This window comes from Plectropomus leopardus, chromosome 10 (assembly GCF_008729295.1).
Source record: "Plectropomus leopardus isolate mb chromosome 10, YSFRI_Pleo_2.0, whole genome shotgun sequence".
Lineage (NCBI taxonomy): Eukaryota > Metazoa > Chordata > Actinopteri > Perciformes > Serranidae > Plectropomus > Plectropomus leopardus.
The window spans coordinates 25,083,337-25,103,589 of record NC_056472.1 but is presented as its reverse complement, the minus strand read 5'-3'; the positions used below and the strand labels follow the sequence as shown (position 1 = coordinate 25,103,589).

Below are 20,253 nucleotides of genomic sequence, written 5' to 3'. Positions count from 1 at the left end.
TGGGTGATGGCTAAATTGCCAAACTCATGGCTTCAAAACAGTCCACACACCAATGGTGATGAAATTAGATAGATATAGACTGATCCCATCCCTGATAGACAAAAAAGAGTTGACCAATTGAACAAAAGACAAAAAAAAGAATTTAGTACTATTTTGTTTAATAAATAAAAAATTCGAAAAAAGAGTTAATTTAGTAGCTGTTTTGGAGCATAATCATCATTAGTAGATCTTTACATGAAATTATAGAAGTTCAAATGTTCATGTTGGCTCAAAATTTGAGGTTGAAATGTAGTAATGTACCAACAGAGGCAGGGAAGAATAAAACTGCAAGCGAACATATGGATGTAAATGATGCAAAATGTAAACTGTTAGACAAAGAAATAGCTTTGCAAACCTTTTATGAGAAAGGGAATTCATTAAATGTGGTTGCCATGCCTTAAGGAGTTCTTTAACCTTAAAAATTATTTGGATTATCCATTTATTAAGGCCTGCAAAAATAACTCTTTGGTCCACCAACTAGATAGTGAATGTTCAAATTTTATCAGTCACTCTATAGATTAAGATTGTTTTCTTTTTTTTTTTTTTGGCTGATGAGGGACACAAATTCATAACCTGGTAAGACCACCGTGATGACGCGAGTTCAGCACTCTTTTTTTTTTTTTGCTCTGTTGCGCCCAACCTCATAACCAGAATTTAAAATCCAACCACAAATGTGTATATACCACAACTAACCCACCACAGATATCGCTACTGCACAGATGCAGGCTCTCAATGACATCACACTAACAAGATGGCAACGCCTGTATCCCGAATATTTTAACCTCACTTCAGCATAGCGGGGGTAAGTGGAGGGCGTGTCGTCCATCTTTCTATAGAGTCTGTGGTTAGGCCATGGTCCACTGGTTAAAAAAAGTTTAATTGTTTTTAAATCACTCATCGAGCAAAAATAGTAAACATGCTCTAATTTTAAACTGAAATTTGAAGATAAGCTTTCTCAGTTTCTTACTATTGTTAATATCTTTGGCTTTTGGACATCATTTTTGACATTTAAAAAAATTAATCAAAAATGAAAACTATTATTTGCGACCCTTGATGAAAACACTATTAAAAGTTTTAAGTTAAGGCAAAGGCACTTCTTCGTATGTAATCTGCACATATGGAGGCTTCATCGGCAGATGCCAGTACTCAAAGTTGTAGTAGAGGTAGAAGCTCTTGTCCAATACGACTTTTTTATAAGCCTCCAGCAGACTGAAGGCAAAGTCTGCAAACGACTGATGTGGTCTGAACGTGTGGTAAAATTTCCGGATGTCCACTGCCAGATTCTTCAGAGCAGGCTGTCCGAAAATGGCGCTTTCGTTGCCAAGGTAGGTGGGCTCTCCGCTGTACAGGTAGATTTTGGTGTAGTTGGTTTGGGATCTGCTGGACAGTTTGGCTCCCAGTTCAGTCAGTTTCCTGTATGTGCGGTGAACAAACTGCGAGCAGTCGTAAGACTCGAACCACACTGTGGCGTTTGGACTGGGGTCAGAGCGAACTGTCCACGTCTCATAGTAGATCCCAGTCTCGTTGTCATCCTGGACCCACTGGGCCATGTCATTGAACTGGTTCCCTGGACAAAGAAAGCAAACCTTTTTTACAACGGAGACAGAACAGTGTCAAACAGGAGGTCAAACAAAGTGAGAGTGTATATATGCATTTATAAAGAAGCTTGAACAGGTCACAAAACTGCTTTAATCACAGTACAAGAGCAACATTTTAAAGTCAGTTAACTATGTATCTGTCAGTTTTTCTACATCTAAGCTGTTTATTTCTAAGTCAAGGGTGTCACTCCCAGAATGCACTGGGAAGAAGGCATAGGAGACACTATAAACAGGAAACTTAGTCAACCCATAACCTTCTCACTTTGCTATTGTGCCTCCAGAAAGTGGAATTATTTCAGTTCTAAAATACATAACACTGATTCAACTGACTTACTTGGCTTTAAGACAACTTTCCATATTCAAAAAAGGCAGCACTGAGAAAGAGGGCGCTCTCGGTTATAAATAGGAATATCATCTGCATTAAAAAAAAAAAAAAACGATTCTTGTGGCTGACGACAGTTATTCCTTTAGTAAATAGATTATTTCTAATTTTGGCAGCTGTGGTTGAATCCAGCTGGAACAGGACATTAAATGACATAAGAAAGATGGACTTATATTATACATGTTATATTTTGACAATGGACTATTGGGGTACTGTTGTCAGTGGCAGATAAATACAAATGTTGTGTATCAGTGAGTATTTACAGCACCAGCAAGGTGTATGTGGGACTCAGAACAAGCTACAAGTCAATGAAGGACAATGTCTCCAAGTGTAAACATCTGACTCATATCTGCATTTATGAAGTTTTAGGGGAACGTGGGCTAAATGGGATATGTTGGAAATAATTAAACATTTCGATTCTCATCAGCCTTATCTCTGTATGATCTTAGATGTCAGAAAAACAAATCCAGTGATACTATATTAACATTTTCTGTTGGACTCTATGAGCAAAATACAACATTTTACCTGTGAGTTCTCCTATTTTCTCCAAAGTGCCATTTTGGGACCAGTGTAAATCATCGATGCCTTCAAAGAAGCAGGCGGCTCCCTGGTTGCACCAGAAAGGTGCGTACATCTCCGGTCTGAGGTGTGGGAAGGTGCAATTCCCCAGCTGAAACAGCTCATACCACTCCATGGTGTAATTGGACCCCGTTTCTGAGCTGCTGAACCCGATGGCATCATGCATGATGTGCTGTGAGCCGAACAGAAACAGTAAAATGGCTCTGTGTTTGTGGGCAGACGTGGAGAGGGTGCACAGCTGTGTGTCTATGAATAAAGTAGCAAGTTGCACTTCCATATGTTTATTTATGTCACAATTTTACCATCTACAGCAACACAGTTGTATCTTCTTAAGTTTAGAGATTATAATCATCGCAACATAAAGAATATCCATGCTAATGGTGACCATTTCACCCTTTAGAGGCCACATTTAGTTTTAAATATGTTACAATTTCCTCCACTGACAAAACCTGAATTTTACCAGATATACTTTATGTAATCAAAATAAAGTTCAATTTGAAACCTTACACAGTGACGCATTTTTTATTTCATCCTGAAACCACAATTGTTTAGATTTTTGAATTTAATCAAAACTACAAAGAAAATTTTAACGATGACGACTAATTATATTAAAATAGCCAAAAAAACATACAAGACAATCTCCTTGAGAAAAATTTTAAAAATTATATATTTTCTTATTTTTTATAATTTTATGCTGGATTGCATCACACACACAGCATAGTTCATTTATATTGTATTGTAGTCCAATGATTCTAAAATTAAACTGCAACCCCAATTCAAAACATGTTGGGATGCTGTGTAAAAACATAAATAATAACAGAATTCAATGATTTGCAATCTTTTATGACCTATATTCCACAGCTGAGCAATATACTGAGAAAATATTGACTTTACCAACAAACGTTTTGGAACAAGTTTCAGGCATTAAATCCATAGTGATGGTATATTTAAATATGTTGTCTTTGTACTGTATTCAATTAAATGTAGGGAGAAAAGGACATGCAAATCATTGCATTCTGTTTTTATTTATATTTTACACAGCATCCCAACTTTTTTGGAACTGGGGTTGTTATCAGAGACATTATGTATCACCAGGTTATTTAATGAATTTTACAGACCTTAGTCTGACTTCAGTGTTGTGTTGCAGAGAAAAAAAAATCAGCAACATGCTTTAACTGATAATAAGAGGGTTTGTGTACTCACGAGTTTTCCCAGTAAATCTCCATACTTGAATTCCCAAACGGGTGTTTGCAGTCGATACACTGAGATGACATCGCTGTCTCTCATGTAAGGAATCCGTCCATCTCCGTCTCCAGTGGGACAGAACGGGTAGAGAGCTTCACAGTAGGAGTCCACAGCAGGGCGGTGATCAAACCGTCTGTGCATGTTTATTATTGAACAACACTTAAATAATGCATATGAATTGCAATGCATATTTATTTTTTTTAAAAAACAGTTGCTGGGACCTTTCTGTATATGACGTTTAAAGTTACAGTTTTGATTAAACATTTGCTAAAAGCATTTAAACAAAATTTTGTGTTGTAGTTTGTTATGTTCCAAATTCTGAATGAAAAATCTTCATTTTTATTGTAAATGCATATCTATTCCAAATATCGTTATCGGTCTCATTAACTACTAATAACTGGTATCACCCTTGAAAAACCAATAACGGTCGACCCCTAATAATTATTTACATAAAAAGAGGAAAATAAACTAGGAAAGAATAAATATTAAGTAACCAAATAAATAAAAAAGTAACTTCTGTAAACACCTGGTGGTTGTCAAACCCCATTCTCATCCCTGTACCCCGTCAAAATAATGTTTTTATACAATTTTAAAAATTAGAGTTTATGTTTAGACATTGTTTTAGCTCCACATTAAAACTGTTTTAATCCAGTATATATACATGTATGAATGTATAGTTAAAAAAATGTAAAGTAAGAAAGTCAGTAAAAAATATTTGCCTGTGAAATGTAACAGAAAAGTATAAAGTAACAGAAAAGGGAAATAATCGGTGAAGTTGTGGCACTTCAAAATCACACTACAGTATTTAGGTTGTTTTTTTCCACCACTGATAAAATTCAAAACATTCATTGTTCAAAACTTGTTGTGTCACTCATTATTTTAATTAGATTAATCATGTGCTGCCTAGTTTCTCAGAGTTTCCAGAGTCATGTGAACGCACCAGACATCACTTCAAATCAGCTCAAAGTCCACAGTGAGACCGAATAATCAACAATAATCGTATTTTAACGCTTTGTCGATCAAAAGTTAGGTAAAAAAAAAACTCAAACGTTTAAACTCTCTAAAAATACTTGATTTCCTGGTTAAATGAGCAGAAACAGCGTGAAGACGCGGGTTTACTGTCTTACCTGTAGGGGATGGGCCACTGCCGCTGTCCGTCATTCCCCGACTGAGCAACAACACGAAGAAACAGCAGCAAGTTTAAAAACAAAACAGCTTCTGTGTAAATCATGTTAAAGACCCAAAAACTGACACAAAAGAGGAAGATAGCTTTCTCCTAGCGAGGTAGCGTTCCCATGATTCTCCCCTCCCGAACGGACTTCCTCATTACTGGTCACGTGGTTTTGTTGATAATTTAAAAAAGAAATCACATGACAGCAGTTATTCCAGCGAAAGTAACGTTGTTGGTAACGTTGCTCAAAATAAAGAAATACTTTTATTAATAAATAAATTATATTGAAAAATGTGGAAATAAATTCATACAGAATTAAAAATGCGAAAAAAGAAAAGAAAGATATAAATTGACATATTACATAGAAATACGTTTAAACAATAATTACATAAATCTTGTGTATTTTTTTGGCTCCAATAGGAGAGGACTAACTCGGACAGAATTATATTGAATAAATACATGAATAACAAATTAAAAGACACACATATAAATATATATAAAAAGTTCATATATATATATATATATATATATATATAGAGAGAGAGAGAGAGAGAGAGAGAGAGAGAGAGAGAGAGAAAGAGAGAGAGAGAGAGAGAGCGAGAGATAAGGTTATGACATTGAATTTATTACAGTAATAACAAATATTAAATTTATAGTGTGTTACATTAAATTTTTTTAATTTAACAACAACAACAACAACAGCAAAACAATAATAATAACGATAATAATAAATATTACAGCGATAAATATTAATTTAAAAATTCGAAATGAAAAAATATAGTAATATTGATTATAAAATATACTAAAGATATTGGAATTAAGTCAATATATAAAAATGTCTTACTATTACTCAAAGATAACTGTAACTATTCATTATATACAAATAGTATTAATGGCATCCTTTAATGTAATTACTTTCTTATATTTCAGAACTTATTTCACAGATGTAAAAACATCAAAATGACCTGAAAATAAAGAAAATGTTAAGAATTTACCACACTTAAATTATTTGGTTTTACACGTAGAAATAGATTCATTCTGTTTCTGTAGTATTAGAAATTGTAACCTCAGAATTGATTATTTAAATTTCAGAGCAAATATTAGCAACGAGCAAACGAGTCTAACTGCAGAATCAATTTTCCTCAGTGTTTAGTCTTCTTTTATACCTTTTATCTTTTAAAGAAGAGATAAATCTATAGAAACGTCGGCGGCAGCAGTGCTCAGGTTCAGACACAGGACGGCGCTGACGCACTGAGACCCGGTTGTTGCAGAGGAGGAAACCGTAGAAGAAGGAGGCGTCCTCTCCGCTGACAGTCCGCCATGCTCCCCCTGCTGCACCACTGTGGCCGCAACTTACTGACTTTCAGGACAATTCAGACAGTAAATAAAAGTTATTATACGACACAGATGGCTAAGCGCGTGGCCGTGGTGTTGGCGGGCTGCGGAGTTTATGACGGCAGTGAGATTCACGAGGCCTCCGCTGTTCTCGTGCACCTGAGCAGAGGAGGTGCAAGTGTAAGTTTAAGGCAGCTCAGATCTGCAAGTGTTGCGTAGATTTCTTATAATAGGAAGTGCTGAAACTGTACTTTCATTTACATACAAACCCTTATCATCAGTAGCTTCCAGTGTGGCCTGATAGAGTGAGATATATTTTGTAATTTTGCTCGTTTATGGTTGTTTTCATTGTGTTTGACAATAGAAAGTTGGATGCGCATGCTGCAGGATTTGGAGACTGGCCAGAGGTCAAACTGCCGCCCACTGTTGTTGATGCACTCTGATTATGGTTAACTAAGTTACACAAATCGTGCACGACTTTTAAACGACGGGTTCACATTTTTTCAAAACAATACTCACATGTGCATAAAAGTTACCGGTCTCTTTAATTGTTCCCCATTGGTCCTTAAAGCACCCTCTCCTACATGTGATCCACAGTCCTTGTTACATGAAAAAAAACTGTAATATGAGGTTTCACTAGTCTAAATTTGATAAAACAAGTGGATCAAGCAAATTATCAAGCAAAAATGCAAAATATTATCTGGTTAAAGCTTTCCCAGTAAGATAATTGGCTGTTTTTTTCAGCTTTATATAATTGTAAAGTGAATATTTTGGGGCTATTAAACATTAACAAAACAAACAATGAGGTCACATCATGTTGGTGTTCAGGAACTTGCGATTAATATTTTCTTACTATGTATTTAAATTCATAGACTAAAGGAATTATAATTTGACAAAAATATCAACAGTCTTCTCCTTTGCTTTATGCACTTGCAGGTGAACATGTTTGCTCCCAACATTGACCAGATGCACGTGGTGAACCACCTGAAAGGCGCGCCATCGGAGGAGAAGAGAAACGTGTTAGTGGAGAGCGCAAGACTGGCCCGTGGAAACATCCAGGATCTGTCTAAACTCAGTGTCAAAGACCACGACGCTGTTATATTCCCAGGTTTGTTGACATAATAGCCTGCTCTTTCGCCAAGAGGAACTCATCCTGTTGTGCTGTTACATGCTTGGCCATGTTACATATGGCCAAAAATTGACCATATCTGACATAAAAGCGTTTCAGAGTGTTTGAATTACCTGACTAATTTTTTTTTTGCAATGTATTTTAGGTGGTTTTGGGGCAGCGAAGAACCTCTGCACATGGGCCGTGCAGGGGAAGGACTGCTCCGTTAATGAAGAGGTAAAGGCCGCGCTGCAGGCATTTCATGGCGAGGGAAAACCCATCGGCCTCTGCTGCATCTCACCCGTCCTGGCTGCCAAGGTGTTTCCTGGCTGTGAGGTCACTGTCGGTATCGAGAAGGACGACAAGTGAGTCTAACTTGCCTGAGCACTACGATGATTTCACACACCGGTTTACACGTCTCAATATGGAAAAAACTTTTTTTTCTGCAAAATAACTTTAAGTGATGACTTTTAAATTACTGTACTTGCAGTAGTTGTACACAAGGCATTATACTGCCACTTCAAGGGGAAACTACTTGCAATTTCACCTCCAAAGAAAATATTAGAATCTCAAAAAAGAACAAAAAATTGAGTACGTAGTTGCTTTTTAGACAAAAAGTCATACTCAATGAAAAAAATGATTTAGTATCAGAAACTGCATGAATATATGGATTTGAGTGTATTCATTATTTTGTCCTGTAGTTGGCAGCATTCAAATTGTGACGTATACATTTTACATTTTCACACATTTATCATCCTGAATTTTTGTCCTCTTTGTCTTTCAGGACAACCCTAAGATGACGTTAAATGTCTTCCACTGCACATATTGTTTATGTATGTTACAAATGATTCTCTGAATCCTTCTAAAAAGTTGTGTGGGGCCTCTTTTTTCTCTCTCTCTTAGATATCCTGACACCACTGACACTGCAGCGGCCATCAACCAGCTGGGCTGCAAACACGTGAGTAAGAGCGTCAGCGAGAGCCACGTGGACGAGAAGAACAAGTTGGTCACCACGTCTGCGTTCATGTGCAACGCTCCGATACACGAAATATTTGATGGGATCGGAGCGATGGTGAAGGATGTGTTGAAACTTGCATGATTGTACTAATACTCAAAAGTTGGTGGAAACAAAAAGGAAAAATTAGGAAGGCTGTCGTTTTAGAGAGCTTATGATAAGTAACTTGATAAAAAGCACTTCCAGATACTCTTGAAATAATCATGTTTGTAGAAGTATTAAGCTCAACATGGTCTGATTTATTTTACAGAAATCTCTGTTTGACTCAATATTATTGGATTATGTTCTGATGCAGTGGATTGGTATCATGAGGGCAATGCTAATCACATTTTGAAAAAATCTGCAGCAGCTGTGGTATTGTACAAAAAAAAAAAAGCAATAAAATTATAAAGTTAACTGTTTCAGTCCTCTTTATTTCTTCATGCACAGAATAAAAGAGGTGAATATAAAATATTTACATTATGATTCTTGTGGAAAAGATTAATATATATTAAATGACTTCACACAGGTTACATCTGAGTATCTTGTATTTTACAACCAACTTGTCAAATTGTGGCACTTTGTCAGTGATTTTGGCGTCAGAAAATGACGCACAGAGGCAACTTTAGCAGCGGTGTGTTCTACATCGGGCAGCAGCTATTTCTGACTCCTGGCAACAACAGAACTTGTCTACTACTCGCGCTTTGTCAGTGACGCACAGAGTCACTCTTCAGGGCGTATGATAAGCACTGAGTGGCGGCTATTTCTGACGCTGCTGGCAGTTAATGCAGTATTAAGAGCGAGAAAGTCCCTCTATGGCAGTTAGGTTTTCTAAACCTAACTGGGGACGTTTGATGCCTACACCTAAAGGAATAAACATAAAAACGAAGCGTTTTACAGTAAGTTGACTTACTGTATGCATGTAACGAGTAGAAACTGTACGTTACCCATGAAAGCACAAAAAACTCTTGAAATGATATAACAAATGTAACAAGTGTCGACTGATGTGCAGTTCATGAACGTGGGATGAATCCAAACGTCCAACCTCCAGACTGAGCCCTCACAGACTTCAGTCATACGTACTGTGGCGTCTTCTTTGTCGTCACTTAAAGTCCATGAGGGCAGAGACTGCAGGCCTCCAGTCTGTTTCACTCGTTGCCGTGGAAACAATTGAACAATAACTACAATCATGTAGAAAGTGATCACTGCTGTCATATTCTGCCTGCTCAACTGTACCTGCAGATAACAAGATATAAATCCTGTTTTTGGGACTACAAAATGATATTCACACTTTTCTATACAACACATAGGCTACACATTTTTTTCATGATGTGGTTTAATATTATTTCTGGCCTAAATGATTCAAGTAACGTTTGACGCAGGAAGTTTATATGATGTTTAGGCTGGTAAGTGATGAGTGTGAGTTTTATCTACACCAGCTTCATACTGAATAATCACAAACGCCTTGTGCTGTACATCTGCTGGTGTTGACTACTCGTCATTCTCAGATACGACCCCAAAACTGAGCACTCTCTCACTCTCTCGATGTTTCCGATCACATCGATCACGCCCTCCACTCCCTCTGAGCACAACACTGAAGAAGCGTTCACACTGAACTTCTCCACCAGGTCCTCCTGACTCAGCGGCTTCCTCCAGTGGCCATAAAAGGTATCACATCTGGCTCCGTAACTCTGCCCCTGATGTGTTTCTATCTCCACCTCACAGTACATCTTGTCAAAGCTGGGCTGGTTATCTTTCGGCGTCTCCACTTCCACTTTGGACAGGAGCTTTTTCAGAGCGGGCCGATTAATCTGAGCGTCACTGAAGGAAGAAACTGCCACTTTGTTATCCAGCAGCGCGGAGCAGGCGTTGAACTGGAATGAGTGCCTCGCTTGGTGCTCTGTAGCAGGTAAGGGGCAGTTGACGTACTTGGATGGAGGCACTCGTAGTTTGACACGCCTGATCTGGCCGAGGTCAAAGTTCCCGAGTGTGTTTTCAAGCTTTGCTCGGGCTGCCAGCGCCGCATCCACAACCCAGTGCATCCCTAGGTGAGCAGGGATGCGCTTGAAGGCCACGTCCTGATCTTCCAAAATCCATTTAAAGTCTCCAGAAGAGGAAACTGACATTTGTGAAGGACTGTAGTCCTTGTAGTAAACCCCGAACCCACAGTTCATATCCAGGATGGCCGGATTCCCCTCCAGACCCATCTGAGCCAGCTGAGCAGCCTCCAGGCCTCTTCGAGCAGCGTTTCCGATATGGAGAGGTTTGGTTTGTGTGGCAGCGTTCGCTAAGGGAGCCCCAGCTGAAGAGGCTGCGACGGCCAGAGCGTGACTGCACTGTGCAGGGGACAGACCCAAGAGCTTAGCTGAGGCTGCAGCGCTGCCCATCACCCCGACAACACTAGGAGGGTGAAATCTGAGTGAAGGAAGATGACCAAAACATCAGGATATATTTGAGTTTAATAATGATTTGCAGATGATCAGAGCTAAATGATTAGTCTATTAATCTCTTTTATTAACTGGCAGCTATTTAAATAATCAATATATAAGTAATTTTTCAGGTACAAATGCTAAAAGTTTACTGGTTTCTTTCACTGGTTCATTCAATTTGGGTTTATATTGATGGTCCAACTAAATAAGCAGTTTCAGGACATCACCCTAGACTTAAAAGACTACTTCATCCCCCAAATTATCATTTTTATAACACTTACTCAACCTCAAACGAAATTTTTGATGAATTTAAGTGTTTCTGTTGAATATTATTTGTCAATTCTGTGAGTACCACAAATTAAAATCTGTTCACCACATCCACCTCTCAAACCTCAAATAAAAGCAGAACTATATGTGCATGGCTAAATACCACCAGAAGTACTGCAGTTTGGGTGAATTAGCCCTTTAACATTCAAATAATTCCAGCGTAAATGAACTAGAAAATCTGCACATTAACACTCTCCAGAACTCAGTCTGATGTTGATGATGTTAATATGATTAAATATCTCACCTCTCAGGGATGTTGTAGGCCTCTTTGGAGAACCTCAAGAGTCTGCCCTGCACCTCGATACCAACGTTAAAGGCCAGCAGCAGGTCGAGCCCAGACGGCTGGCTGGGCAGCGTCTCTGCCAGCGCCAGCAGGGCCGGCAGCACAGCTCCTGAGGGATGAGTCGCGGGGTGCCAAGTGTCGTCGAAGTCCATGGAGTGAACCTAAACAATGTGGCCAAAATCGATAATCAAATGTCAGACCAGCACCATATCAAACTTATGTTTTCCATATATTATGATGGGTATATTTGGTCAAACTTACCGCAATGCCATTGACAAAAGCAGCGTAATGAGGAGGAAGCGTTATCTCTGATTTACCCCAAACACTGCTCCTCTCGTCAGACATGAACAACTGCAATCAGGCAATGAGTTAGTTATAGTTTACTTGATATGGACATCACAGTAGCATTAGAAAAGCAAATTCATGCACAACAACCAGATGCCCTGTGTTTAGTGCTAATTTGCAACACTTGTGCAGAGGAGGCCTTTAAAAAAACATTAGAATATTAAAAAGAGGATAAGTGTGCAATTAAATATGGAGCTCAGGAGTGATGTTCCTTATTTTTCTGTTCCAGCACACAAAATTATGAACAAAAAGCAACATCAAGTGATTATATCGACTAACTGGCCTATTGAGGAAGCACAGGAAGCAGACCTATAATATCAACATCCTAAAGGAAAGAAAAAAAAATGAGAAGCTTGGTTTACAATCAACACAATAAATAACCTAGCTAACAAACAATGTTAATAAAATCACAAGAAAAAGATATGTGCAAAATTCTCAAATTTAGTTTTTTTTCTTGTTTTTTGTATTTCCGGGGGTGGATTTTGCCTAAACATACACTCCACTCCACCATTTTCCTTAAGTTCAACATCTTTGAGAGTGACTTTAGGAAAAAGATATATACTGTAAAGGACTGACAGATATTATTAAAACATATTTGAATTTAATATAAGAGATACTTGTGGTGTTTTCAATCAAATCTTTTTACTTTTCAGATGTATTTCTATTGAAGCATTTTTTGAAAATCTAAAACGGTACAGGGAACGAGCTTCATTTTCCATAATATAAACCAGAAGACAGAGCATGAGAAGCTCACACCTGCCCAAAGAGACATGAGAAAACTGAAAAGAAATTCCTTCACAAAAAGTACATGAGGAGGAGTCTAGTCAATGAATTAAACTGAAGTAAGAGGGTGAAAAGCGGGTAATTATGACACTTTAGTCCAATTCTTCAGATGTCAGGTGATTAGTCAAGTTTTTTTGTGAAATTCCTACAAAAAGGCAATAAAAGGGATAAGAATTTGCCATGTTTTAGCAGGTATACAATAGTACATCTCCACTCTAGTCAAGCGTTTGGGCATACCTGGCTGTACGTGAGAGCCTTGTTGAAGACAGATGTCCTGGTTCCTAACAGTCCAACGCCCAGAGTGTCCAGCATCATCCTCTTGCTCCTGTTAATCACACCATCTGTCAGCTGGCTGCTGTTGAGGGCATGGATAGCAGCTCCGAAGCTCTCTGTAATACCCTGGAAAGTTGAACGAGGGGTTAGTCAGATGCAAACATCCACCGTGACAGTACAGCTGTTAAGGATGTAATCAGTTAAAATATGCAGCATCTATTGTCTTAAAACACAAAAATACTCTCCAAAAAGTGCCTCAATTGAATCTCAGATTGTAAATGTAATATAAGAAAATATGTAAAGAAAACAGCCAAACCTTGCGTAGCATTGCTGCGGATCTACAATGTCTTCAAGTGGCAGGACATTCAAACGCAGCTGCTTTTTATAGGTAACTACACCAACCGAAGGCTGGTCTGCCAAATTTCCAAAGTGGCTAAAAGTCGACATGATGAGAAGTGGGAACTTTCACAATGACTTGCTGCCGCCTCTTTGAACAGGGAAATGAGTTTCCACCAAAACACTCACGGACAATCACATGACAAAAATATGCTGGATTTCAAACTGCTGGGGAAACAAATATTACTAAACAGCAACACTGACCTCAACTGTGGTGTTGAAAAAAAGTTTGTGATGACTGTGTGAAAGACAGCTTTAGACCCCAGAGGCTGGTGAACTCAGATATAGACCCATTCATGTTTGTATGTCGACACAGGAGGAACCACCCTGACCAAACCTTTGAGGAGGACTCAGTTCTCAGGTCCTTTTCTATGTGAAAGATGAAATATTGCGGTCCACAAACAAGGCAAAGGTTTCATTTCAACATTGGTGGTGGTGGGCGACGTATTAAACGGGGTTCTAGTGTTAGTGTTAATCAGCATTTTACTGATTTGCCGTTTTGCATAAATTTATGGCATAAACGTCTTTTTGTGTAAAGAAGAATCCTTTGCTACTCTTAAATGCCCAAGTTCAAATGGGTGTGTCCACTGCACCTCCCTTGAAATCTACACTAAAATCTACAAATACTCCATAAAGAGTCCTTCAGTGAAAATACACAAAAGTATTATCTGCAAAATGTATTTAAAGTATCAAAACTAAAAGTACTTGTTGCTCTTTTCAGTGTTTTATTATCATCGAACATTATTCTTTTTGTCACTGACAAATACACGTGTTCATTTTACGTGTTATAGTTTGTCAACATGGTGACAATTTAGACACTTTGTATACTAATAGGTATATTAGTAGTACAGTGTTGCATCATATCATGTCTCAGAGTTGTTACGATACCAACATTTTAAACTTTAATACAATACTGGTACAACAGAACCAGTGCTGTCATGCTAGTTGATGAGGTGGGTGCAGTACTACTACTACTAGTACTACTAGGAGGAAGTAGGTATTCTAACCTAGCTTTTTGGCTGATTGGTGGGTTTACTTGTAACAGCCACAGTATGTCCTTCACTACACCACTGAAAAAAATGATTTGATTCTCAATACCTCTTTTGATTACATACTAAAACAAAAGTCCTAAGTCCTAGGGACACAAAATGTGATATTTTTTCTTCTCATTCACTAACAACAACCAAGGACTGTTTGGCTGGTGCAAAAAAAGTGTCAATGTCATCATTAGTGATAAAAACAAGGTTATATAGCTGACTGAGACTTAATTACAAAACTAAAACTAGATGTGATTTTTTTAAACTAGATTTAAAAAACAAACTGAAAAGATATTATGTACATACAAAACTGTGTAAAATCAAATAAAATCATACAGGAAATGTTTTCAGTTCCAGTCCTGTCAACTGAACAAGCACGAGGAGACGTGTGTGCTTATGTTTACGAGACAGGAGCGTCCACATGACTGTGAGATTTCACAAACCGAACACCTGATCTGACCTTTAAACTAACTGTAAAAATAAAACCAAGACTAATACCGAAACAAATAAATATCAACTAAAACTAAACATTTTTAAAGAATAAAAACAAAACTGAAACTAAGCTGAAATGAAATTAAAAACTAAACCTCTGAGACCTGAGGAAATTGTTTTGATTTCTTTCATAAACACAGAAAAAATATGATGGGCATCTTGGCAAGAAATCTCCCGCAAACTGAAAAAAAATAAATTAAAAAATGAGCAAGAGGTGACAAGGAAATTATCTGAAAATTAGCTTAGAGGGGATTATTAGATATGATCAAAATGAATTCAATATGTCCAGAAAAATAGATTTGAAATTCTCTTAATTAAATATTTAAAATATATTACAGAAAAATATCACTTTCTTAAGGTCATTTTCTTTCTTACTTTTTTTTCTTTTTAACACTTCTTGCTAATTTGGGGCCATTTCTTATTCTCATTAAACTGGTTGTCACCCTTTTACCATATTTTTTGAAAGAAATCAAGCCAGCTGCACAGGTTTCAAAGGGTTACATTATAAAAAACTGAAACCTTAATAGTGAGTATTTTTGCTACTCCTCCAAAGGGCAGTTAAATGGTTAAGATTGTGTTTCACGTGTGTGGCTGCATTTCCATCAGAGTTACCATAGATGTCACTCTTTCCATATTTTCCAAACATTCTTTTGACTTTTATTTATTTCATTATTAAACATCATCAGAAGGTGAGCTGCATTTATATGATCGTCAGACAGGGAAGGAACAAAATGACAATCAAATGGGATGTGGCTGCTTGCTTTAAGTGATGCTGGACGAGACAAAACATGGATGTCTCTCTCACACACTCACACTCACACACACACACACACACACACACACACACACACACACACACACACACACTCCAGGCCTGGGGCGGTACAGGCCAAATTGTACTGGCCGCTCCAGGTGCAGCCCCATTATGACTCGATATCTGCCCAGTCAGTTTGAACTGTTTGACAAGTGAACAGAATTTTTGTTTTAAGGTGCAATTCAGTTTTAAACCTGCGAGGCAATAATGCGTCAGAGTAGTGTCTAGCCGCACTAATTTTACAGACAAATAAATTGATACAACTATTAAAATACTGGTTCACACATGCTCATTTATCTTAATTTTATTGCCACTTTTTACCTGCTGTTGTACTTACTTTTGGAAGAACTATTTCTTTAATAAAGTGTAGAAGCTTTTAATTTACATTTGTCTGGGGTCACTCTGTTGTGTTGTGATTAGCAGGTCTTTTTTTCTTTTCAACTAAACTATTTACATAAATGTAAAACAGCAATATTAGTTATTAAAGCAGGTATGTGTAGTGGAGACAAAAATGGTAAATTTGAATTATGCCAAAGCGTGTGCCCGCAACAGCGCTCCTACTTAATGCAACCTCTGCACACTGTAAAAACTGACAAGTTGATCTTAATTAAAATAATCCTGGAAACAGTTTGCCTTAATAAAGTAAAGTAAATAAAATGATCAATCTTAATTTAACTCTACTTCATATCTAAGTGTTACATTTACTTAAAATTTAACATGTACTTAATTTTGTGAAGTTGTTGCAACTTAAAAAGGACAAATGAAATCACCTTGTTCTTTTATAAGTGTTAACAACTTCAGTAAACTAAGTTAGTCTGACTTAACGTGATCATCACAAGAGGGATTTTGCCAATGATGAAGTTAGGAGATCTGCAAGTTCTGTTTTACTAAAATGTTTAAAAAAACAAAACAAAAAAACACACAAATATGATTGTATAGTTTGCAACAAGCAAAATACAGATGTATAGCACAGTATGCTAGTTCAATGAAGTTGTTAAACTTAATAAGATTGATTTAATTACACTTGTCTTTTTAAAGATGCAACAACTTCACAATACCAACTAAATTAAATTATGACTAAATTTAGTTAACATAATTTGATATAACATGGACATAAATTAAGAGTTATATTACTAAGCCTACATTTTTCAAGGAAATGGGTTTCCTAGACTTTTTAAAGCGTAAGATCAACTTTTTATTTTTTACAGTGCCCCACTTGGCCACCCCAGTCAAAAAAAAAAAAAAAAAGAAAAGTCTGGACACGCCACTGACACTCGCAGAAAGAGAGAGAGCTGCAGATGCACTTACACACCGGGCAGCCTGCTTGTATTTCTGGCCAGACAGTCATGTTATAGTTAAATGTTAATTTTACAGTCAACCTCTCCGTCACGCACGCGCACTCACGCACGCGGTAAGCCCAGGCTTCATAAACAAGCCGCTGCCACTTAGTTGCTCAGTGTTTCCACATCAGTGCAGCGGCGCAGAGAAGATGGCACTGGCCGACACGGAGCGCGGAGTGTCCAACTGCGGAGACTCCCCTTTCTCAGAGATTATCGAGCTGAATGTCGGAGGACAAGTTTATGTCACCAGACACAAAACTCTCGTCGCCGTCCCAGACTCGCTGCTGTGGACCATGTTCAGCAAGAAGTCGCCAAAGGAGTTGGCGAGAGACAGCAAAGGGCGCTTCTTCTTGGATAGGGACGGGTTCCTGTTCCGCTACATCCTAGATTATCTCCGCGACCTGAACTTGGTGCTCCCGGATTACTTCCCGGAAAAAAGTCGTCTGCAGAGGGAGGCGGACTTTTTCCAGCTGCGGGACCTCGCCAAACGCCTCAGCCCGCGGGTGAGTAAGGACAACTCCATCAGCGAGGAGATCAGCCAGAGCGACACGGAGGAGGGTGCGCAGCAGTGCGGCTCATCCAGCACCATGGAGACTTTACGCGCCATGTCGGTGAGCGGGGCCATGCGCTCCCCGTCTCTGGACTCCAGAAAGTCGGGCTATATCACGATAGGATACCGCGGCTCGTACACCATCGGCAGAGACATCCAAACGGATGCAAAGTTCAGGAGAGTGGCGCGCATCACGGTGTGCGGAAAGACGTCTCTGGCTAAAGAAGTGTTTGGGGACACGCTGAATGAGAGCAGAGACCCGGACAGGCCCCCGGAGAGATACACATCCCGGTACTATCTCAAGTATAATTTTCTAGAGCAGGCGTTTGACAAGCTGACAGAGGTGGGCTTCCACATGGTGGCCTGCAGCTCCACTGGCACCTGCGCCTACACCAGTAATGATCCAAACGAGGACAAAATCTGGACAAGCTACACTGAATATGTCTTCTGCCGGGATTAACAGCAACAGCAAACAAGAAGTCGAGCTCATGTAAATAGACATTTCATACTATAGATGGGAATGTCTTTAAATAGTGTTGCATTTGCTGTGTTGAATGGTAACATTTGTCAAGGGCGACTGCAAAATATTGTTCCATTATTCTGAGAACAGCCAGTATTACCACTTCTGTGATTTAACCACAAAATGCGAGTACATACAGAACTGTGCAAAAGTCTGAGGTTGTTTTAGCAAGGTTATAGTCCATGGTGGAGGAAGAGTCCAATTCCAAGTACTAATACCACACTGTGAGAATACTCTGTTAAAGGTAAAAGTCCTGCATTAACGTTACTTGAAAAGTAAGTGCCCTTTTCAGAAAAATCTGAGCAATTAAAACTATTAAAAAAGAAAATCAACAACTCAAAGCTATTTTAAAATAGAGAAAACAAGAAAATGACAAAATGTTTATCAAAATAGTTGCTAATCAATTTTCTGTCGATCAGCTGTTTGATTAATTGTCGAGAAGAAATTTAGCTGTACTTTTAGTACGAAAACATATTTTCTTATGTTTTTTTAATCAAATAACTAGTACAATGACTAGTAACTAAATCTTTTAGATGAATATATTGAATCATAAAGTACATTTAACTCTCAAATGTAGTGAAATAGAGATAGAAATTGGGATAAAAATAAAAAAAACTCAAGTAAAGTACCTTAAGTATAGTACTTAAGTAAATGTACTTAGCAATATGCCACCACTGGCTGTAATGATCATACGCATTCATTTCTCAGTAGTCGCTCTATTAAAATATAACCCGAACATACAGGGAGTGTGAATACATAATCAAAAACACAAATATTTCAGAATAAAACAACTTCAACAGGCTAAAGGTGCAAGTATTTAGTGTGACCTCCCTTTCCACTTAGCATTTCTTGAACTCTCTTGGGCAGACATGAAATTTACATTACTAATCTTCTGATGTATTTACACCAGGTTGCATTCAAGACATGTCCAAAGCTCAATATTGACTAATTGAGATACCTTTTGTTATGGTTGTACGATTCCATGTTTCACATTAAATATCGACTTCAGTCTTCAGAAATGGTGGTTATATACAAAAACAACAAATGTATGTTGGCCGAAGACTTTTGCACAGTACTGTAGATTATACAAAAATATATGGAAATTGGATGTTCAAAGCGAGCAGAGCATCCACACCGATCCAGGGCCCGATTGCGTGGAAAACACCCAACAAAATGCCATCATCTCCACCTCAGAACTGCATATCAGTGTTTCAGTCATATCTGACTCAGTGCTGTGTGAATTGAGCGGCATCCAAGAGAACAGACAAGCAGCAATTAGTATTCAGTGTCATTGTAACTTCTAGGCTTGTTTGATCACATGTTTGGCCAAGTTTTGTATTATCTAATAGGCTCTTCTTATACATAGAAGTTCCACCACTGACATGACTGTAAGTGTATGTGCTTGCTTGGTAGAGTTGTGTTTGTTAAACCTGTTCAGATGAAATAAAATCTTATACTCGGCTCTTCTCAGCCCCCTTTTGCCAATCATATCTTCTTAACGTTTGCGTAGAATATAAAAAAATACTGGCATTTATGTGCCGCCAACCTTTTCAACTTTACTCAGTGGAGAATCAAAGAGTCAGCCTCAAAGAGAGATGCCCTACCCAGGGACGTCAGCCCGCCACAGCACTGAAGCTGCCAGCTCAACAAAATCTGTCACACAGTTTCAACCCAGAAGTGTTTACGAGCAAGTTACAAAATCCCGAGCGTGAACTTCTCTTTGCTCCAACTTAGTCTGTCACATTGTATCTATTTTCTATTTGCCCTGTTATTAAATCACCCAAGCAGCAAACCTCCACATCTGAACACAGTTTGCATGTAAATACTGTAGGAGGATCCGCGTCCACCTATCCATTTTGTCCCAAATTCACTCGCACGCCATGTGGATGCAAATAGTGCAGCTGTGCACACATGATGTCATTATCATTTCAAGTGTAAATAATGAAAGGGTCCAGCTGCACACAAATAGAAGGGTCCAGTCTGCCAGGAGGATGAATGGAGAGCGGATTCGTGCACCTCTGCTGCAAGAGCAGAATTGCTTGACTGTGTAGTGTACAGCCAGTTCTGGATTATGTGTTTCATTCAAAAAGGCATGAAAAAAAATGGCCTTACATTCAGAGCCATGAGTGGGATGATAGAATACCAGAGGCTTATAGACCAGATGCAGTGATGTAACTCCCAGCAGGGGTTCGGGGACATCCTCACAGAGGGAA

General features: G+C 38.4%; 4 protein-coding genes across 4 annotated transcripts; 2 read left to right on the top strand and 2 right to left on the bottom strand.

The window, feature by feature from the left end:
* Window positions 1-141: 141 nt before the first annotated feature.
* LOC121948873 (ceroid-lipofuscinosis neuronal protein 5-like) lies at window positions 142-5,149 on the bottom strand. The gene is made up of 4 exons (XM_042494397.1): window positions 4,971-5,149; window positions 3,802-3,976; window positions 2,545-2,770; window positions 142-1,606 (listed from the first exon to the last, which is right to left on the bottom strand). Exons 1-4 carry the CDS (start codon window positions 5,072-5,074, stop codon window positions 1,119-1,121), a joined length of 993 nt encoding a protein of 330 aa, XP_042350331.1. The 5' UTR covers window positions 5,075-5,149; the 3' UTR covers window positions 142-1,118.
* Window positions 5,150-6,287: 1,138 nt separating this feature from the next.
* On the top strand, window positions 6,288-9,627 carry zgc:162944 (uncharacterized protein LOC569993 homolog). The gene is made up of 4 exons (XM_042494400.1): window positions 6,288-6,529; window positions 7,286-7,457; window positions 7,624-7,822; window positions 8,361-9,627. Exons 1-4 carry the CDS (start codon window positions 6,335-6,337, stop codon window positions 8,554-8,556), a joined length of 762 nt encoding a protein of 253 aa, XP_042350334.1. The 5' UTR covers window positions 6,288-6,334; the 3' UTR covers window positions 8,557-9,627.
* A 125-nt stretch (window positions 9,628-9,752) lies between these two features.
* On the bottom strand, window positions 9,753-13,303 carry acod1 (aconitate decarboxylase 1). The gene is made up of 5 exons (XM_042494393.1): window positions 13,208-13,303; window positions 12,856-13,017; window positions 11,752-11,841; window positions 11,452-11,651; window positions 9,753-10,866 (listed from the first exon to the last, which is right to left on the bottom strand). The coding sequence occupies exons 1-5, from the start codon at window positions 13,217-13,219 to the stop codon at window positions 9,906-9,908; spliced, it is 1,425 nt and encodes a 474-aa protein (XP_042350327.1). The 5' UTR covers window positions 13,220-13,303; the 3' UTR covers window positions 9,753-9,905.
* A 3,642-nt stretch (window positions 13,304-16,945) lies between these two features.
* Window positions 16,946-18,367, top strand: kctd12.1 (potassium channel tetramerisation domain containing 12.1). The gene has a single exon (XM_042494399.1). The coding sequence runs from the start codon at window positions 17,120-17,122 to the stop codon at window positions 17,978-17,980; it is 861 nt and encodes a 286-aa protein (XP_042350333.1). The 5' UTR covers window positions 16,946-17,119; the 3' UTR covers window positions 17,981-18,367.
* Window positions 18,368-20,253: the final 1,886 nt, after the last annotated feature.